General features: G+C 48.3%; 1 protein-coding gene across 1 annotated transcript in view; it reads left to right on the top strand.

Annotated features, from left to right (window-relative positions):
* CDHR3 (cadherin related family member 3) overlaps nucleotides 1–21,568 on the top strand; it is a 65,332-nt gene that overhangs the window by 26,290 nt on the left and 17,474 nt on the right. The window contains exons 5-10 of the mRNA XM_049642808.1: nucleotides 4,032–4,126; nucleotides 4,919–5,023; nucleotides 10,116–10,264; nucleotides 12,490–12,679; nucleotides 19,046–19,217; nucleotides 20,742–20,844. Coding sequence (XP_049498765.1) covers nucleotides 4,032–4,126; nucleotides 4,919–5,023; nucleotides 10,116–10,264; nucleotides 12,490–12,679; nucleotides 19,046–19,217; nucleotides 20,742–20,844 — 814 coding nt within the window. The remainder of the gene's footprint in view (nucleotides 1–4,031; nucleotides 4,127–4,918; nucleotides 5,024–10,115; nucleotides 10,265–12,489; nucleotides 12,680–19,045; nucleotides 19,218–20,741; nucleotides 20,845–21,568) is intronic.

Genomic DNA, 21,568 nt, shown 5'->3' with positions numbered 1-21,568 from the left:
ACTGGGCCAGCTTCTTCCCGCCCTCCTTTCTCCTGATGCTAGTGGCACAATAAAGGGGGAATGGGGCAGGAAGCTCGGGCTCTGTTGTCTTCCACACTGAAGCCTTTGTGTCCCAGAGCAAACGGTAGCTGCCAAGGGGCTGCAAATAGAGAAGCCTGGGGTGGTGGTAAAGGAATATTCCCAGCGGGGACACTGAAGCGCTTGTCTGACAAGCATTTGTTAACCGAATTGATCTGATTACTCAGGACTTTTCTTAGCCAGTAGTGGAGCAGAGAGGGGATGCAATCGGTCCTCATTCTATTTAATTTCTGTTTTCCAAGAATGAATATCAAGGGAGCAGCTTTGATTAAACAAGCCTTTAAAAAGGGGAGAGAATGCCAGGTTTTACAGAAAGCTTTGCTGAGTTGCTGGCAAATGGCCACATGACACAATATTTTTAGTCTATGGATATTATCTCCCTTCTAAGTACAAGCCTGCTATTCCCATTAACACAAGCTCGTAGGTTCAAGGATAAAGGAAATTAGCCTGGTGCTAAAAGAAAAAAAAATCAGGATTCCAGGAAATCAAACTCTTAATAAAAATGAAAAAGTAATTCCCTACGTTCCTGATCCTACAGTCGTCACCGCTTTCTGTCTGCTGCTGGGTTTTTCCTGCTCGCCCAGACATCGGCAGGACTGGGGAAGATTTCATACTCCAGCCTAGCATTACCCAAGTAAAACAGATTTTTTTTTTAAGTTTGGCAAGATTTTTGTCATTGTTGTCGCCTGCTTTAAAAATTTTTTAGGGTGGGAATGCTGGTCTTAGATGGGAAATAAGAAAGAGGAAAACCCCAATATTTAACATTTAACAAATATTTATTTTTATTTTTTAAAGTTTATTTATTTATTTTGAGAGAGAGACACCCAGAGAGAGAGAGACAGCATGAGGGGAGGAGGGGCAGAGAGAGAAAGAGAGAGTGAATTCCAAGTAGGCTCTGTGCTGTCAGCACAGAGCCTGATGTGGGGCTTGATCCCATGAACTGTGAGATCATGACCTGAGCTGAAATCAAGAATTGGATGCTTAACCGACTGAGCCACCCAGGCACCCCTTAACAAATATTTATTGATTGAAAAAAATTTATTGAGCATCTATTATGTGTCAGACACTAGAGATAGTAATGAATAAAATGAAGCCCTTCCCCTCATGGACCTTACATTCTTTTTTTTTTTTTTATTTTTTAACGTTTATTTATTTTTGAGACAGAGAGAGACAGAGCATGAACGGGGGAGGGGCAGAGAGAGAGGGAGACACAGAATCTGAAACAGGCTCCAGGCTCTGAGCTGTCAGCACAGAGCCCGACGCGGGGCTCGAACTCACGGACTACGAGATCATGACCTGAACCGAAGTCAGACGCCCAACCAACTGAGCCACCCAGGCGCCCCAATGGACCTTACATTCTAACCAACAGTAGTAGTTTACCTATATTGGGCGCTTACCATGTATCAGGCACTGTTCTAGAACTTTACATGATAGCCTGTTGGACATGCCCTATTATTATTACTCTCTGTTGCATAAGCTCTTGCAGCTGGAAAGTAGTAGAACCAGGAATCCAACTCAGCAGTCTGGCTCCAGAGCCACCGCACTTGACTCTTATGTTCTAAATGGGTCTGGGTCCCCCTTGTCTGTTCCCATATCGTATCCTATATTTATCTCCCTGTGAGCATGTCTCTCACATCTTCTTTTATGTTCCCCCCCATTGACCATCGGCTTTTGGAGAGTAGGATGTGTGTATCATCTCTGTATCCTGAGAATTTCTGCTATTGGAGACTCACCAGAATGGGAGACCTATCTTCCAGAGCATTAAACACATTGGAAAGGCATTTTGAATCAGGTGCACATAGTAAACACCCCCCACGGCTCTATAAATCCTGCCATCCCGTCACGTACAGCTTGAGCCTCTGATCTATGGGTATGTGAGGATTCTCTGCAGGGAAGGCTCTGCTCAAAGACACAGAACTGCTCTGTGTGTACAGACAGCTGCAGGCCTAGGCAACTGCTGCCCAGGCTATGAGCTGGAGAGACGGTGGGGGCTTGGGATTTAAACATCATAACTTTGAGAGCTGCCAAGCTGCTTATACAATTTTAGGGACTGGAAGAAGGGCGTTCCTCGGTGCTGCCCAAATATTTCCCCTTAAAGATGGGTAAGAACCAGCAAGAAAGCCTTAGTAAAATAAGCCCTACAGTAGAATGCTGTGCCATCATTAACCAATCAGGCTGTAAGATAAGATTTAAGAATATGGGGAAGTGCTCAAGACACAAATGAAAAGAACAAGAGAATGTAATTTTGACTAGAGCATCATCTCAATGTTCTGGAGGGTATAAGTTTGCATAAAAAAAGAATTGGGCCACCTGGGTGGCTCAATTTGTTAGGCGTCTGACTCTTGATCTCAGCTCAGGTCTTGATCTCACAGTCATGAGTTCAAGCCCTGTGCTGGCCCCTGTGCTGGGTTCCATTCTGGGCATGGAGCCTACTTACAAAACAAAACAAAACAAAACAAAACAAAACAACCCAGAAGGCTATTTGTGAAAATGATGGGACTTTACAGGTGACTAATATTGGGTATTTTTAAAATACTTTTCTTTCTTTCCTAATTTGTGTGTAAAAAATATGTTTTATTGCAGTCAGGGAAGTGGTTAAAAACCTTCTATTGGCCCCTGATGAGACCTTTAATCTGTTTTCTGTGCATTCTCTCTCCTACAGGGAGCTTAGCTGTGATCACACGACACAGCAAATCGCCAGGTTGGAAACCTTGGCTGTGTTTCCTTTGATTCTAGACTTCAGGGGCTGTGGCTCTGATTGCAAAATCTCCACTGATTATTTGATCCAGAGACCTAAGGCCTTTAGGATAGATCATGTCTCATCCTACTAGGAAATAATGAAAGCTTCAGACCTTAAAGCCCTTTGGAACAAATGGCTATAAACACGTAAGCCTCGAGTGTTGCTGTGGATCTTCACATTTTCAAGTGTTCATTCTGATTTAACCCTCACAATAACATGGAGGAGCACTTGGTGGTCTTCTCCATATATTATAGGCAAGGAACGGACTTGTCCCAGATCCTGTGGTGAGGACCAGAACTTGGACTCAGCTCTTCTGATCCAGGTCCTTTGTCTGCTTTGTTGACTCCATGATGGGAGCATAGAAGCAGTCTTGATGAGCACCCATGGGTAGCACGGAGGTGGTCCTCCCATGGGCTGGCCCTTAATGGGCTGTGTAGTTAGTCCTGCAGATGGTTCCCATATAGAAAGAGTGGTGGTAGGCAGGGAGTCACCAAGAGAGCTGGGCTGGGCACTGGGAGCCATAAAAGATGAGACTCTTAACTCCCCAAGATGTGCAAGGACTTGACCAGTGGCCATAAACCTGAGATCAGATTCTAAAATAGCCCTTCTATAGCTCCAAACCACCTTTCAGTTAGGACTTGAGGCCCTGTTAACTTTCTTTTTTCTCTCCCACCTGTCCCTTCCCTTTTCCCTTCCATCATTTCAGTGAACAAGGTTTGTGAGCATTTTTGCACCCCACTATATCATAATTTCTTTTAAGGGTAGAGACCAGATCTTGTTTACTTCAGTCTTGTCCTATTACCTAATGCATGGTAGCTGTGTTTAAACAGTGTTGGCTAAAGCCAAGACCTAGACTGAAAGCCAGACATCATCCTGAGAAGCAAACATGAGAACATGGCAACAGGGATAGGGACACTAGACTCAGAAGCAGAGGGCATAGACAGGACACCCTTACACTTGTCTGTAATTGAGGCAGGACCTGGGGACCAGCTCCTCAGGGTGTGGTTTCTCAGGTCAGAGGCTCAGACCAGCAGATCCAGAGCTTTCTTGAGTCAGGAACCAGTAAGTCCAAGAACTATACATTGGGCCGCCTCCTGATGCATCAGGAATGTTCCGTGGGCCAAGAATATAAAATGAGATTTGAACAAACTAGTCTCCAGGGGAAAGATGAATAGGTACTCTTAGTTACATTCTTTGCTTCCTTGTTTTTCAGTATTTCCTGATATCCCCCTCAGTGAACTTCAGACTGTCTGCTAGTGGGACCCTCTTCTCCACAACAGAATTTGACTTTGAAGCAGGACACAGAAGGTAGCCTTTGCCAATGACCTTGCTTGAAGGACTATTTATCTGAGGGTCCAGGAGCATGCATCGTGCAGCTTGAGGGCAGTGAGGGAGGCCCTGAGTGGTTTGCTGCTTTCCTGCTGAGTTCAGAGGGTAGTGAGCCCCCAAAAGAAAAAGGAATAAAATTCTCTGGAAAGCCTCCTCCCCGCTCCCAAATCTTCATCTCCAGATAACAAGAATGGAGGTGTGGGAGATGTGTCTCCAAGAATCTGGAGGCTTGCCTCAGGTGCCTTTCTGGCTTGGGAGAGGTTGCCATCAGAGCTGTTTTCTGACATCACAGCAGCAGGGTGGAGGCAAGCAGGCAGCTGAAGAAAGAGGTGAGGAGAGACCAGGGTTTGAGGATGCAAACACACAGGGTGACACGGGTCCAACCCAGGTTTGGCTCTTGGCTCCTTGCCTGGTCTGAGAACCAGGCCAGTTACTTAATCCATGGGAACTTCGGTTTCCACACATGGACATGATACCTGTTTGCAGGGATATTGTGAGGAACAGCAGAGATCCAGTGTGCAACATGGCAGACATGAGCAGCCCCCAGGGAATAAGGACTATGGGGTGAGAGAAAAGTGGAGGCGTGGGTTTTAGAGGCGAGGAAAGAAGGGTGGGCGTGGCATTTCGGACTCTGTGTGAGCATGTGAAGGAAGGTGGCCAGAAAGAAGCAGACTTCTTTCCCCCTCCTTCCCTCCCCATTCCCCCCCCCACTCCGTTTTAAGGTAATGTCAGCAAAGCTTGATTCGCTGACACGCAATGTTTCCCTGCCAGTTTCTACCTCACTGCTGGAGTGAGAGATAGCCAAGGGCTCCAAGCTTCCACGACGCTCCACGTGAATATTGTGAACATCAACGATGAAGTCCCTCGCTTTACCAGGTAGGCCTGAGGGCGTGCAGGGCTCCGTGGGCCACAGCCATCATCTCTCCCAGGCGGCCCAGCTCTCTCAGACGCATTTCATACAAGACAGAGAGATAGTTCCCCGATAGGAAGCCTCCCGGGCCTCCCCGGCCCGGAGGAGACACAAGAGACCTGAGAGCTTCAGTGTCCTCTCTCCCTGAGCCTCTGGACTGACATCTTCCACCTTGGCTCCCCTTTCCTCCACACCGGGGATTGTGGGTGTGCTGGGGAGGGAGGAGGGGCCGGACATGGTGCCCCTGGAGTGCAGCTGGACACTGGGCACGTGTAAAAGGTACTTTTATAATCGACTGTTCAGCATGAATAATAGCAAAATCCTAGAGCACGCGTCACCAGTCAAGACTCTATAAAGACCACTGGTAGAACGTTATCCTCTCTGACCGAGGAGAGGTCTCTTTCGATGATACTTAGGAGGCCTGCCCACTGTGGGGTGCTCTAAGTGTCTTCTGCCACGGGCTGGGGGGATCCAGAAAAGAGATGTGGCTGTATCTGGCAGCTCCTACACCCAGCAGAGGTGAGGTGAGTCTGGTGCGGGGAGCCTGTGGGAATGGGCCTGCACCAGCCCAGGCATAAAGGGGAGCCCCAAGCCTGTCATAGGTAGGGGTTTAGGAGGGGAAGGTGGCATTCTGAGCTAGCATATGACCCTGCAAACAGCTTGGCTTACTGGTTACCAGACTCTTCCTGCCCCGGTTGCTGAGGCGGGTTCCGGAGCCAGCCACAAGGAAACTGACAGAACCACCGGCCTGCTAAGTGCTAATAACTGATTTAATGGCTGTGAATAAATTCAGCTCAGGAGACTCCACCAACGGAAAGCCACTGGGCCCCAGAACTACACGGAATGCTTACAGAAGTGTTCTGAGACTGGGAGGTATTAAGGCCACCCCATTCGCAGGCCAACCTGCTACCATTTGGCAAAACACACCACAGTTGTGAAACTTCTGGATGCTAACCGTCTGCAGCCCTGTTGCCGGATGTCAACGTGGAGGGAGCGACAGCAGATACACTCCCACATAACGCTTCCCATCAACGTCCGTTGCCAGGTTAAGCTCAGAAGGATGATGCAATGCATTTCTGCTGACGGGTTCCTCCAGGAGCACAGTACAGGCAGTTTATAAATAGCTGTGACATCCCAGCCTGGATTCAGACTCAAGTATTAGCCAACACAGCAATGCGGATTTATCAGGAACCCCCAGAGGCGGGTGACTGCCGCAGGGCCAGAGCCAATGTCGCCCTGTCGTTCTGCAATGTCGCCCCCACCTTCCCATCTGTGAGGTGGGGGAGCAGGCTAAGGGAATCGCAATGGGGAAAACAAGAAGTTCTCCCAAGGCGCAGAACTATCTGGTTTGGACCATGTCTTCCAAAATAAAGCAAGTGGCCTCAGCAGAAAGAGAACATGACCTTGGCTGGTTACAGGGACCCCCAGAAAAAGGTCTGGAACTCTGGTTCTCATTTTTGGAAATGCACCTGGTAGGCCCCATTCCAGACAGATAGCGCGATCTTTGTGACCATTTAAGCATTTTGTAACAAATCATTTCACTCCGTTTCAAACGGCGATCCACGGGTGTGGGTAGGCATGGGTCTGTGAGAGCCTGTCCCTGGAAGCACGGGGGCAGAGTGGCTGTCCTGACTCTGGTTCCCGTGAGCCATGACCCTTCTTTCCCCCCAAAACCAGTGCTAGGACCACCCATTAAGTTACTTAATTCGGAATTAACGCAATTCAATCCTCGAACTGACTCAAGTACATGGAATTGGAATGTGATGTAGGACTGTGGAATGTGGAAACAAGTCTTCTATCTTTACCCTTTGGTGAGGTCCTACAATCAATACAGCCAAAGCAGGTACTGTTTGTGTTGCTGAAAGCGGCTCACCATTGTCTCCCTGGGTGGTGACAAACATCTGAATGCTTTGTGGACTCCAGATGTGTACTCTAGGATTCTGCTATTATTACAGTCGAGCACGTTATTACAAAAGTCCTTGACTTCTATTTACTCTCTACATAGCAAGCACAATGCTTGTTGTTTTTTGCAGAGCACTTTACCTTAGACTTGGGCAGTCTGTCCCCTGCTGCCCATTTCTTTTGTATTTACCTACTGTCCTTTTCAACCTAGGGTCTCGCGGTGCACACACACTCTATGCACTTACCGCAAAGTCATTTGTAACGATGAAGCCGTCTGAGGCCATCCAGGATTCATGCCCTTCCCTGTGAGTGTGGCCATTGGCCCTTGTCTCCCCCTCGTCCAGGTCCTGGTGATCTGGTGTTATGGCAGAGGAGGGTGCGGGAATGTAAGTGATATCAGAGCTTAACCCTGTCAGTGGCTGCGGGACACCTGGCTTTGCTGCTCTTGAATAGATCTCAGCTGTGGGCTAAGGGTAACACCTCCATGTTCAATGATATTTTATACCTACTTGGGTCATGGGTGCCCAGACCAAATAAACCAAAGATTTTGCCTTCTGCCAGCCTCAATATCAGGTCAGCAAAGGAGAGAATGGTGTGCCTGAGGAGCTCTGCACTCACCAATAGCCTGACTGGTCCCCTTCACAGGGACCGGATTTCCTGGAGTGCCCAGCATGGACCAGACGGGGCTGCAGAACAGGGTGTCTTAAACAACTGCGCTGTTGACATTTTGAGCTGGATGCTTCCTGGGGGGCTGTCCTGTGTGCTGTGGTATTCAGCAACATCGCTGGCCTCTACTCCCTAGATGCCAATAGCAGCCCCTCCCCCTAGTTGTGACAACCAACGTAATCACCCCCAGCTGAGATCCACTGTCTTAGAAGGAAGAAGGGAGGGTAGGAGGAAGAAGATTCTCCTCCCAAGGTGTCCTCTGTCCTATGACAGATTGTCTATCTGTGGTTGTCACCTCTGCTGTTTCCTTACGACAATTCTTTCTCAAACTTTTAAAAAAAATTTTTTTTAACGTTTATTTATTTTTGAGACAGAGACAGAGCACGAACGGGGGAGGGTCAGAGAGAGGGAGACACAGAATCTGAAACAGGCTCCAGGCTCTGAGCTGTCAGCACAGAGCCCGATGCGGGGCTCGAACTCACGGACTGCGAGATCATGACCTGAGCTGAAGTCGGCCGCTTAACCGACTGAGCCACCCCGGGGGCCCCAGAATTCTTTCTCAAACTTTAAAGTGCATACAAATCCCTGGGCATCTTGTGAAAATGCAGATCTCGATTCAGTGGTCTGCAGCTGGCCTGAGTTCTGCATTCAGATCCAGAATCCCCAGGGAGCCTGTGGACCATGCAGTGACCACACGTGGAGAAGCAGAGGCAAGGTACACGGAGGTCCTCGCAATCTCTTTGTTGGAAGTTAACGGAACCCACTCAGAGTAACCAAAGAAAAAAACAGAACACCTTAGAAACAGGGACTCTCACATAACGGATGTAGGGGCTTTGGGAGCTGGGGCTACCTCCTTCTCCCCTCTGGCTCCGGTTTTGTTTCCTGCACCTTGCCCCTCACACCCCACTTAGCTATTCCTGACCCATCAGTAGGCCACCCCCAGATTCACTGAGAAGGGGGTCAGGCAAGTAAATGGATCAATGGGCAGCCTCCATGAGGCATTGGGAGGGGAGAGGTGGAGAGCACTGGGGTGGCCTCTTGGCCTAAACAAGATTACTGTCCCCCCAACAATGGGGAGCACCAACAGGAGGTCACCTTGGGAATGTTGGGGGGTCAGGCTCAGGACTCAGGCAGAAGCCCCGGTGAGGGAGAGCCTGGTTGCAGCCTCTCTCTGCCTGCCTCTGATGCTGGCTGAAGGATCCCTCTCCTTCCTCTTCCCTCTGGTCCCATCTACCCTACAGAGAGGATGAGACAGAACCGAAGAAAAATTCTGAGCTCATGAAATGAATGCGATCATTTAAACCTGAGATATAGAGTTCCCCTCTAAAGGAAGATCCCACGTGGGAAAATCCTAACTTACAAAACTGGTAAATCAGAGGTGATTATTTGCCCCACTGAAATGATTTCCCTTGGCAAAAAGATTTCCTGCAGGGTTATTCCAAACAATAAACCTTCCTTGGTGCATTCAAAATTACTCAATGTACCCAAGTTGTGTAGTTAAAACCTTGAACCTCTCTGTCTTATTATCAGCCTTTTCCAAAGGCAGTGGAGGTCTGAGGAAGATGGGTGGGTTGGTGGGCTGGTGGTTTGGTGGTATCTTGTAAGAAGTCATCCATGGAGGACAAGTGCACTGACCTTGGCTTCTGCCAGAGGGGGGCTCATTCCTGCATTCAGAGACCTGACCTTAAGATAAATACAACTCAGAAAGGTGCACAAGTTCTGTGTGTAAATTCTGCCTCCTCAGGCAAAAAAAGGTGGGGTGGGGGGGCGCCTGGGTGGCTCAGTAGGTTAAGTGTCCAACTTCGGCTCAGGTCATGATCTCACAGTTCATGAGTTGGAGCCACGTGTAGGGCTCTGTGCTGACCGCTCGGAGCCTGGAGCCTGCTTCGGATTCTGTGTCTCCCTCTCTCTCTGCCCCTCCCCTGCTTTCACTCTGTCTCTCTCCCTCTCTCAAAAATAAACACTAAAAAAAATTATTTAAAAAAATAACCAAAAAGACAAAGAAAAAATAAAAAACGTTTGCAGTTTATTATCACAGCTTCCTGTGCCAGCCATAGGGTGGGAGTCAGGAATCTGTTAGCTGTGGACATTGTGTCCAGATGGATTTCGTAAAATAATTCAGGGAGCTTTTGCACAAGAATCGCAGAAGGAGAGAAGATGGCTGGATAGGCCAACTATCCCTATTGCAAAAGATGTTAATGCCCCGGCTGATCTGAAAAGGCATCAAGCGTGTGCGGAGTCACAGGCCAAGGCCACTGTAAATGGTTGCAGTAACAGCGTGGCACTTTCTTCGCATCCACAGGGACGCGAGCTCTGGAAATACAAAAGCCGGCCACCCCTCCTTTCAGCTGCTGAGTTCTCTTTCTGAGCGAGCAGATGCAAGTTCAAAAGCTCAGTGCTATATTTAGCACTAACCAAAATACCCACCTCCCAGACTCCTCCCTCCCGTGCCCCTGAAAATTAGCTGTGTCTGCTGTACTTCTGCTCCAGCCCAGCACGAGTGTACTCGATTCCCGAGGAGCTGGATGCGGGCACGATTGTGGCCAATATCACAGCTGAGGACCCTGATGATAAAGGTTCTACCGGCTTCCTTCTCTACAGCATCACCACTGCTAACAGCTATTTCGTGATCAACCAGTGTAAGTCACACACACACACACACACTCATTCACCTTTCTGTGCATCTTTAATCTAGCCATTTGGATTGTTTTACAAATATTTTATCTGTCTTTTGGTCTGGGGCATGCCTTTCTGTCTGGAGTATTATAACTTACCAGGGTAATAGGTGTATTAAAAGCAGCTGGCAGAGGGGTCGGGGACTCTGAATGGGGGCCCCAGGGTGGCCGGCTATATCACATCACTACTTCACCGTTGAAGCAGGTGGGTATCTAACAATGGATGAGTGCACTCTCCTGAGGGTACCTTGAAGTCTTCTGAAAAGAGAATCCACACCAGCAATGTCCAAAATAAATAGAGTGGAAGCCCACGTATGTAATTTTTTTAATGTTTATCTTTTGAGAGAGAGAGAGAGACAGAGTGCAAGCAAGGGAGGGGCAGAGAGAGGGGGGACAGAGAGAGGATCCCAAGCAGGCTCCGAGTCATCAGTACAGAGCTTGATGCAGGGCTCGCACTCATGAACTGTGACATCATAACCTGAGCCGAAACCAGGAGTTGGATGCTTAACTGACTGAGCCACCCAGGTGCCCCTGCCCACATATGTAATTTTAAAGTTCAGTAGCCACATGTTTAAAAAGCAAAAATAAACAGGCGAAACGAACTTCATAAGGCATTTTATGGAACCCAACACATCCAAGATATTGTCATTAACATGTAACTAATATTTTAGAGTTACTTGTGGCATATTTAATATGATCATTTGTTGTACCGAGTCTTTAAAGCATTTTGTACTTACCACACATTGCAATTTGGACTAGCCACATTTCAAGTGCTAAAGAGCCACATGTGGCTAGTGGTTACCATGTTGGACTGTATCAATCTAGATCAATCTCCTGGGTTGCTGGGAGTTACTTTCCCATCTAAACATGTCAGTGTGGAGAAGGAGAGTTTCCCCCTCCTGTGTTAGCCATCTTTTATTGGGATCTTAGCATACACCAGGTGCTATATACTAGGTGATGTACATGTATTCCATCTTAAGAACTCAACACAGCAAGCCAATACGCTATCATAATCCACACTTCGTAGATGAGGAAAATAAAGCTTAGAGAGAGATTTGGACAGGGTAAGTGACTTGTCCAAGGCCTCACAGCTTGTGGGTTGTGAAGCAGAGATACAGACAGACCAAAGGCTGTGGCTCCAGAGCCCCCTTCCTAGGCTACACTACCTCTTAAGCTTCTATCACATCCTTCCAAAGGACTTCACTTTACATGATTTTGTGGAGCCCAGCATCGGACAATCCCAGAAACACAATGTGCTATTTGCCACATAGGCTTTACAGCAAAGGATGTCTGGTCCTAGGAGAGGCAGGCCAAGGCAATAATTGTGCCCTATCTCTGAAAACTTTCTAGTGTCCTGTCATCAAGGACCTCACTTGTCTGATGGTATAGCGATGAACAACCATGGCTTAGAATTCTGTTCACTCTAGTATTGCAAATGCAATGTTTAACAAACACAGTGGGTTTTTGGAGTGTATTTATTAAGACTCTGAAAAAAAAATTAAAAAAAAAAAAAAGTCCGTGAGTTCGAGCCCCGCATCAGGCTCTGTGCTGATGGCTCAGAGCCTGGAGCCTGTTTCAGATTCTGTGTCTCCCTCTCTCTGACCCTCCCCCCATTCATGCTGTGTCTCTCTCTGTCTCAAAAATAAACGTTAAAAAAAAAAGTAAAAAAAAAAAAGACTCTGGTCGCAAGTAACAGAAATGAAAGCAAGCCAAACCAAGCTCGAGGAAAAAAAAAAAAAAAAAAAAAGGTAGGGGACACATATCAGCAGGACCCTGGGTAGCTCATGAAGCACAGGAAAGGTGTGAACCGACTCTGCCCCGACCACCCTCGCAGCTAGAGTTCTGGTCTCTGACCTGTAACTCCCCTGTTAGCCTGACTTATGTCTCTCTGTTACACATTCCCCAGTAAGAGAACTAGTGGGTCAAACTGGAGTCAGCTGTCTACCAGTCTGGTCAACTATAGGTAAGGAACAGCTGCCAGGGGCCCAACCCTGAAGTTAGAGGTGAAAAGTTCTAGAAGGGTCAGGCTAAGCACCCCGATCAATGTCTAATCCAGGAACTTACATGAGTTTGTAAACACGTGTTTGTACAAAGGGTATTCTCCATGCAAGCCAGTCCTCCTATCACAATGATCATTCCAATCGCCTTCAAGTCTCCAAAGAGTGATGTCCTTGCATTTGCCTCCTTAGTGACCGGTACGATCCAAGTGGCCCACAGGCTAGACCGAGATGCAGGTCAATTAAGACAAAATCCCACCATTTCTCTGGAAGTTCTGGTGAAGGACAGACCCTCGGGGGGTCAAGAGAATCGCATGCAGATAACCTTCATTGTGGAAGACATTAATGACAACGCTCCTACGTGCACCAAGTTCACCTTCAGGTAGTCACGTGCGGGGCGGCTCCCCTCTTTGGTGGTCCTCAAACTTGTGGCTTCTCTGACAGGAATCAAAGAATCATGGGCACCTGGGACAGGTCTCAAGAACGTAAGCCAACATACTTGAGGTGTCTGATTTAGTTGATAGGTTTTTCTTTCTTGATCCTTTTTTTCTTCCTTCTCTTTATTTTCTTTCTTTTTCATTGATTCCTTCTTCCACATTTGTACTCTGGCCAAAAAAAAAAAAAAAAAAAAAATTCCTGCTCTCTTCTATAGCGTGTTCACCTTCTTTGGTGAAAAGTACCACGGGGATTTGTGAGACCCTCTCTAGAGTGTGCCTTTTCTTTATTTATTGCCTCCAATGGCAAGACGGTGCTGTTAGCAGTTATAATAGATACTTGACGCTTAGGATCAGTAGCCGGGAGCTCCCAGAGAAACACACCACCAGGAATAGGAATAAATCAAACCAAGTATTTACTTAAAACAAAACAAAGCATCTAATTCACCTTACACAACTTATTGCCCATACACAAAAGGCAACCAAAAGGGGGGAAATGCAGAAACAAGTGATTTTGCACATTTTGACCTATTCTTTGTGTCACAATCTATTCAGTGTTAGTTAAAAATAAGGTCTCTTGGGGCTCCTGGGTGGCTCCGTCGGTTGAGTGTCCGACTTCAGCTCAGGTCATGATCTCACAGTTTGTGAGTTCGAGCCCCACACCAGGCTCCGTGAGGATAGCTCAGAGCCTGGAGCCTGCTTTGGATTCTGTGTGTCTCTCTCTCTGCTCCTCCCCCACTTGCGCTCTGTCTCTCTCAAAAGTAAATAAACATTAAACAAAATTTTTTAAATAAAAATAAGGTCCCTTGTGTCTGGTTCAATACGCCTTTTTGAAAATGGCACTATCTCCCTACTAAGTATTTTGTCTAAATGCCATATCAGTATTCCCGGGGTTACTTGCTTCTCTGTGGCTTCTTACTTGCTAGTCTCCAGTCTTTTGGAACGATGAAGGTGGCTCCTTATGGGGGCGGGAGGGCACCTCCACAGTGACACTGGTATCTGGAGAGTGCCCTACATCTGGAGCAAGGTTCAATCACGTCCAAGCAGGTCCCCTTTTCAGAGGTCCCCACGGTGATAGTTCTCCTCTGAGTTCATTTTGACAGGTTTTGCAAGGTCACTTTTTAAGCTCCAGGTGACTTTGGACACAGATCCAATCTATAGTGTGGCCATGCAAAGGACAAAGGACCCTAGGACAAAGGACAAAGATTGTCGAGGGTTAGCAATAGAAATATAAATAAATTCCTTTATTATGGGTATGAACATCTCCCTGTTTTCTCCGTTGGCATGCCCAGCATGATGCTAAAATTCAGTGTGGCCTAGAGTCTGGTATCAGAACAATTAAACCCAGTTTTGGACACATCCTACTTGCCTCTTCAGATCCAGCCTCCATACTACACCACCCTGCTCTGTGGGGGGCTGATCCATGTGGTTAGCGCTTGGCCCCTGTCCTGCAGCTTCTGGTTGGCCAATGGGAAGCCCTGGAATAAGGGGCAAAGTCGGGGTATTTACCCATCTGGCTCCATGCCTGTTAGCTGGAGATGTCCCCCCACCTCCTGAAATCTCCATATCCTGTAAGCCAGTCCTCTGCACAGCCATCTGTCTCTTTCCAGCTTCAGGAACTGCTCCCTCCACAGGCTCCTCTGGGCCAAGAGGTGGTAAAGGAGCTCCACTCTTACCAGCCCTGAGAGTCCTGCTCTTCCCTTGGGATTTCCATAAACCCAGTGTGTGCACCTTTGTAATAGTCCCTTTACCAAACCCTCCTAGAATTATCCTAATTTGCCATCTGCTGCCTGCTGAGGCCCCCATCAAGTCAATAATAGCCTTGACCAGGTGATAGGTTTCTATCCCAACCCTAACCTAAGAGTCTGTTTGATGGGTGGGAATGGTTGCCTTGGGTAGTTAGGGTTGTGACTTCCACACTCTCACATGCAGAAATGGAACCCACCTCTGGTAACTGAGTCTGGGCCTGGGGGATGGAGCAGAGATGACATGTGGGGTCACACTTTCTTTGAAAATTGAAATCTATGCTAGCACTCTTGGGTGGCTCTGTGCACCCGGGGACGGGAGGATTTCCTGTCCTAATGCCCTGCCCCTGCTGGGTCCTCCCTGCTCTTCTTTGCTCCGCTACCCTGAGAAGTGGAGGGTGTGGGTTGAGGCGTCAGAACTCTGAGAAGCAATGACTGCAGAGGACCACGCTGTCTCCAACCTTCCTTGTGCACTTCCTCCCCTCCTGGTGCACTTCTGCAAGCGCATCCTGTGGCTTCCTGCAATCCAGACTCCCCGGGCATGTGGAATGACGGTTTGCAGACTGCATTCCATAGCAGCTGGCAAAACCACAATGTGAATATTCTCGACTGTCCGGGCAAGTCCATGAAGAGCTCTGTTCTTGATAATCTTCTCTCCAAATTAGCCCTGAAGGTCAATGCCAGGGAGTAACTGGACTAATGGTATTGATGACTGAAGTAGCTGTAAGCAATGTCGCTCCTCAGGGCTTGTCCAACCTGCAGGTAGCCTGTGAAAGCCGAGATGTGAGGAGGGGCCACAAAAGGGCTCCTTCTGCAGTCCCGGAGGTGGAAGTCTCTATTCCAAAAACCTGGCCCCATTTGCAAACTCCAGGGGCATCACCCACCACCTACCCTTACCACCTTCTCCACTCCCACCATGCCAGAGCACCCGGGCGGGTCAAAACCACACAGAACAGGACGGTGCAGCCACCAGCTCTGACAACACACGTCCCTGAAGATTTATTGCTTCTTCAGGGCTCTTGGCATGGTGCCGGCAGGGGAGTCTGGGAGAGCAGGTAGAAGAGAGTGGGAGGGCGCCAGCATGCAGTGGGTCCGAGGTAGGTGGCTGTGTGCCCAGCCCCCGGCCGCCCCCCTGGGTCACAGGGTCCCTGCAGGCTCTCTGGGAGGCCTAGAGATGGAGATAGCCCTTAGCGCTGAGGCCCCTGCGGCTTTCCCAGGCTGGTGATGAATGAGCCCTGGGCCGGGAGGAGGCATCAAAGGCGCCGTGACAGCCCCCCCCCCCCTCTGGTTGTAAATTGTCCTGCGCTTGGCTGAAGGCGCTTCGCAAGCGGTTTGTAAGCCAGAGGAGGAGAAGGTCAGCACACTCTGACTGCGGCTGGGCCAGTCACCTTTGCGTGGGGAGGGAACGTGGTCAGATGGCTGGGAGCGAGGGCAGCCGGCCTTTGAGGCAGGGCTTGATAAATGAGGGGGAAGCAGCTTTCCAAGTCACTCGTTTTGGGGAAAAATTCCGTCAGGGAAGAATGAAAACACGCTAGGCAGCCCTGAGAGGCGGAGAGCGTGACAGGTCTGGCTTCGGGATCCTGGATTCCTTGGATGATGCATCACCTTGGCTTCCAGAGAGTTGGAGTCGAGGTCCAGATCCCCAAACTGTCTGTGGGCCTGGAGATTCACTGATGGGCTTTAAATAGAATTTACTAACACAGACAATAGAGAAGCATGCCTGCCTGGACCAGCTTTGTTGGACAGGTCTTGAAACCACTCTGAACCACTCTTTCTTCACCTGTAAAATGGAGACAAGAATCCAAAGCCCTTAAAGATAAGAGAATTAGAGATAGTGTTTTTTTGTTTGTTTTTTCAGTTTTGGTTTTTGGGTTTTTTAAAAAAACCTTTTTTTAATGTTTATTTGTTTTGAGAGAGAGAGAGACAGAGAGAGAGAGACAGAGAAAGAGACAGAGAGAGAGAGAGAGAGACAGAGAGAGAGAGAGACAGAGAAAGAGACAGAGAGAGAGAGAGAGACAGAGAGAGAGAGACAGAGAGAGAGAGAGAGCATGAGCAGGGGAGGGGCAGAGAGAGAGGGAGACAGAATTCCAAGCAGCACAGAGCCTTATGTGGGGCTCGAGCTCACGAACTGCAAGATCATGACTTGAGCCGAAACCAAGAGTTGAACACTTAACCAACTGAGCCACCCAAGGTGCCCCTTGAGTTTTTTGTTCGTTTGTTTGTTTGTTTTGAGAGAGAAAAAGAGAAAGAGAGAATCTTAAGCAGGCTCTGCACCCAGCATGGAGCTCCACACAGGGCTAGATCTCACCACTCTGAGATCATGACCTGAGCTGAAATCAAGAGTCCAATGCTTAACTGACTGAGCCCTTCAGGCATCCCTAGAGATTCTGTTTTTAAATTGCTTGTTATGATACAGTATATAGTTGGTGTTTAATAAGTGATACCTATTCTAAGCACTTATGAATAAAACTATGACTTTGTACAGTCAAGACAGGAATGAAAATATTTGGACCCCGATTCTGCTGAAACAGAGGTTGTCTTTGCCAGAGATGCACCTGTCAGAAAAAATGCTTTCCAGGAAATAAGCCCAGTTATCCTCAACAGCCCCTAACCATCCTTGCTGTCAGATGTTTCTCTTCAGATGTCTGTTGAGCCCAGATCCCACATTAGATGCCATTAAGAGATGATGTGGGGGAGCCTGGGTGGCTCAGTCGGTTGAGCACCCGGCCTCGGCTCAGGTCATGATCTCTCAGTTTGTGAATTTGAGCCCCATGTTGGGCTCTGTGCTGACAGCTGAGAGCCGGAGTCTGTTTCAGATTCTGTGTCTCCCTCTCTCTCTGTCCCTCCCCACTCATTCTCTCTCTCTCAAATAAATAAATAAAAACTTCAATTAAAAAACACCCCTAGGGGTCTGGGTGGCTCAGTCGGTTAAGCACCTGACTTTGGCTCAGGTCATGATCTCACCACTCATGAGTTCGAGCCCCGTGTTGGGCTCTGTGCTGAAAGCTCAGAGCCTGGAGCCTGCTCCCAGTTCTGTGTCTCCCTCTCTCTCTGCCCCTCTCCCACTCATGCTCTGTCTCTTTCTCTCAAAAATAAATGAACGATGGGGCGCCTGGGTGGCGCAGTCGGTTAAGCGTCCGACTTCAGCCAGGTCACGATCTCGCGGTCCGTGAGTTCGAGCCCCGCGTCGGGCTCTGGGCTGATGGCTCGGAGCCTGGAGCCTGTTTCCGATTCTGTGTCTCCCTCTCTCTCTGCCCCTCCCCCGTTCATGCTCTGTCTCTCTCTGTCCCAAAAATAAATAAAAAAACGTTGGAAAAAAAATTAAAAAAAATAAATAAATAAATGAGCGTTAAAAAAAAAATTAAAAAAAAAAAAAGAACACTTCTAGGGGCACCTGGGTGCCTCAGTCAGTTAAGTGTCTGACTTCCGCTCAGGTCATGATCTTGCGGTCTGTGAGTTCGAGCCCCGTGTCAGGCTCTGTGCTGATAGCTCAGAGGCTGGAGCCTGCTTTGGATTCTGTGTCTCATCTCTCTTTGTCCCCACCCCTGATCATGCTCTGTCTCTCTCTCTCTCAAAAATAACTAAACATTAAAAAAAAAAAACCACACTTCTATTGGGTGAATGATACTAAGGTGTTAGGAGATGCTTTTATGACATCAGAGGTATTAGAACACAGGTGGCAGAATACCCAATTTTCAAATCGTGGGAAGTGAGGCGTGCAGGGGCCCAGGATTCTCCCTAACCAGGTCATAAACCCCTGGCAGGCAGGACAGAATTTCTATTTCCCTCTTATTCTTCTTCACAGCTGCGCTAGTCTCCTGGGTCAACATTCATTCATCCAACAAACATTAGTGAGCATGCCAAGAACAAAGCAGACAGAGGTCCCTGTCCTCATGGAGCTTACTTTCCAGGAGGGGAAATAGGAGATAAACAGGATAAATAAATAACCATGTAGTGTATTGGAAAACGGTCACGCTAAGGACGAAAAATGAAGGAGGGGAACAGGAGAGGGAGCAAGGGGCGGGAGAGGCTGACATTTCAGAGAGGGTCGCCAGGGTGGCCTCCTGAGAAGGTGACACTGATTGGAGACTAAAGAAGTGCACGTGTGAGCCATTTGGACATGTGGGAAGGGCATTGTGAAGCTAGTGGGATGGCCTGAGGCCAGAGCCTGGGGAGAGTTCGAGGAGTACCAGGAGGCCCAAGGTGGGAGCAGACAAGGAGCCTTTGAGCAGATGAGCTCAGACAGGTAAGGCAAGGCAGGGGCGCACATCGGGAAGAGCCCCCTAGATCAAAGTGAGGACTTGGAGTGAAATGAGAAGCCGTGTGGGATTTAGGAGCAGAGGAGTGGGATGACCTGACATTTTAACAGGATCCCTCCAGCTGCTGTGTTAAGAACAGTCTGAAAGGAGGGAAGGGCAGAGCAGGGAACCCATTAGGCAGTAACCGCAATGACTGCAGACTGGCTTTGAACGGAAATTAAAGCAGAGGTGTCTAGCCCAGGGCCCCTGTCAGGAGCAACACTCAATCACCATTTGTTGGGGGAAAATATTGAATCGTGTCTTTCGCCAGCATTATGGTGCCTGAAAGAGCAGCCAAGGGGACGTCGCTCCTGGACCTGAACAAGTTCTGCTCTGACGATGACAGCAAGGCACCAAACAACCGATTCAACTTCAGCTCGCCATCTGGAGTGGGGGTTAGCGGCAGATTTTCACAGGATCCAGCTGGCTCTGGGAAAATCGTGGTCAGTTCATGGTCGTTGCCTCATTGAAAGGGCATCGGGGGAGCTGGTGTGACATGCCTAGTGCTTTTGCTGCCCCGTAGAGAGCAATTTCCAAGGTAACTCCCTCTCGAAGCGACGGTAACCGGTAACCGACAAACTTAATAGTGACTCTGGTTTCCCCATTCGCTCTTTATTTTACCCAAGTTCCGGGAATCATTTGTTATGCATAGTTGTGCCTGGGGTGCTAAGGACTGGATTCTTTCCTGAGATTGCAATTTGGCATGTCTGTTCAGTGCGGTGCTTGCAGCCACATTAGAGCCCTCTGGGCTCGTGCACTTTTGTTTCCTTGAGTGCCCGTCTCTGGCCCAGAGAGGTGTGAAGGGACAGAAAGCCAGCCCAAGGCCCTGAGTGTATCTTGCCAAATTCAGCATCGTGCAACCACTGGACATCCAACAGAGAATGAGGAAATGGGGGTGCGTAGGTGCCCCACTCCACAGCGTCTCCACAGGGGCAGAAGCAGAATTGGAAGACAGATGGCCGGCCGTAAAAAGCGGGTCTCAATGAGCTGTGCACCTTTCCCTACAGGGCTCCTGCCAGAGGGTGACGGGGAAGGAGAGGAAAGTGGAAGGCAGAAGAAGGTGGGGGCGTGGTCTGGGAGTAGGGGGAGGTCTTTGCCTCAGAGATAGAGCCTCAGGGAGGAGAACAGGCAGCTCCCAGGCATCCTGTCTCCACCTCTCATCCCAAGCCCTTATTCCACCCCCAAGAAAGTCTTACCAATTTAATGCACACGTGTCAGCTGAAAGATAATTTCTACTTTTTTCTGTTTAGGAAATTAATACATCTTCACTGTAGAATGTAGAAAACACAAATGGCATTACCATTCAGTGATAGCCACTACTAACATTTTGATATATTACCCTCTTGTCTTCTCCGTGCATAGATTTTATGTATATTCCATAAACATTTCATTTCATTTATTTATTTGTTTAGTTTATTTATTTACTTTGAGAGAGAAAGAGCACACACACATGCAGAAAAGGGGCAGAGAGAGAGAGAGAGAGAGAGAACGAGAGACTCCCAAGCAGGCTCCACACTGTCAGCACAGAGCCCGATGTGGGGCTCAAACCCGCGAACCATGAGATCATGACCTGAGCTGAAATCAAGAGTCGGACGCTTAACCTGCTGAAGCCACCCAGGCGCCCCAGCTGCATAAATATTTCAAATGATGAAAACATCCCTGCATATGGGATTCTATATTGTGTTTCTCTTCAACTAAGCTGAGACATTGAGCCCCCCTACTGTTGGACAGTAGTGCTTGATGAATGTCTTGAAACATAGATCCTCTCCTGGTAAATTCTTCTGAATCAATTCCCCAGCAGTGAGCAAAGCTATGGATGTAACTCATTAAAGCTCCTCTAATAGGCAACCTGCTTTCCAGAAAGGTTTTACATATCCAGTAACAGCGTATGAAAATGTCTTCTCTGTCGGTTGAATTAAAAGGATTGTTTTTACTCTGTGCAATGTGCTATCTCTGTTTTAATCTAGCTGATTGGTGACCTAGATTATGAAAATACAAGCAATCTAGCAGCTGGCAATACGTATGCTGTGATAATCCAGGTTCAGGATGTTGCCCCTCCTTACCACAAAAGCAAGTATCATTTTTATCGACTTCATGAAGCTTTATTTCAGGTAGCAACAACTAAACTGTGCTAGGCAGTACTCGGTATTGGGGTAGGCATTTGTGTTCAAAAGGAGACCTCAGAAAGCCAAACACTTGGGAATCAGCCCAGCCTCCTCCTGTCCTTTGCCAGGCACGTGTAACCGGTCTCCAGGTCCTTTCTCCTGCCCTGCCCCCATCTGCTAGCAGTGCTAGAATGCAGAACCTCTTCTTTCTTGGCTCAGTTATAACACTAAGAGTCTTTGAAGGATCTTTCTGTCTGACTTTTGTCTTGCCCTTTTCCGGGGCACACTCCGCATTCTGACAGTGATTTTCAGGAAATGCAAATACCATCATATCACTTCTTCGCTGAAAGCCCTCCAAGTGTCTCCCGGTAGCTGTCAAGTTCAAATTCAAAGTCTCTGGCTTGGCACACAAGGACCTTCATCTCTGGCCCCTGCCTGACTCTCTGGTTTCAGCTCTGGTTGCCCAACCCTAAGCTCCCCCTTTTTCCAACGAGGCCACCAGCTTGCAGTTTTCCTGCGAGAGTCGTGCAGTTCTATACTTCGGTATCCACACGCATGCCCAGAACCACCCCCCCCAACTCACCCCCACTCCACCCTGGCCCCATTTGTGTAACTCTGAATATCCCCGTGAGCCAGCCTGCCCTTCCTCTGGTGTCCACAGTGACCTGTACATGTATTTAGTAAAGGGC

The sequence above is a fragment of the Panthera uncia genome, chromosome A2, assembly GCF_023721935.1.
Source record: "Panthera uncia isolate 11264 chromosome A2, Puncia_PCG_1.0, whole genome shotgun sequence".
Lineage (NCBI taxonomy): Eukaryota > Metazoa > Chordata > Mammalia > Carnivora > Felidae > Panthera > Panthera uncia.
This window is presented reverse-complemented; position numbering and strand designations above follow the sequence as displayed.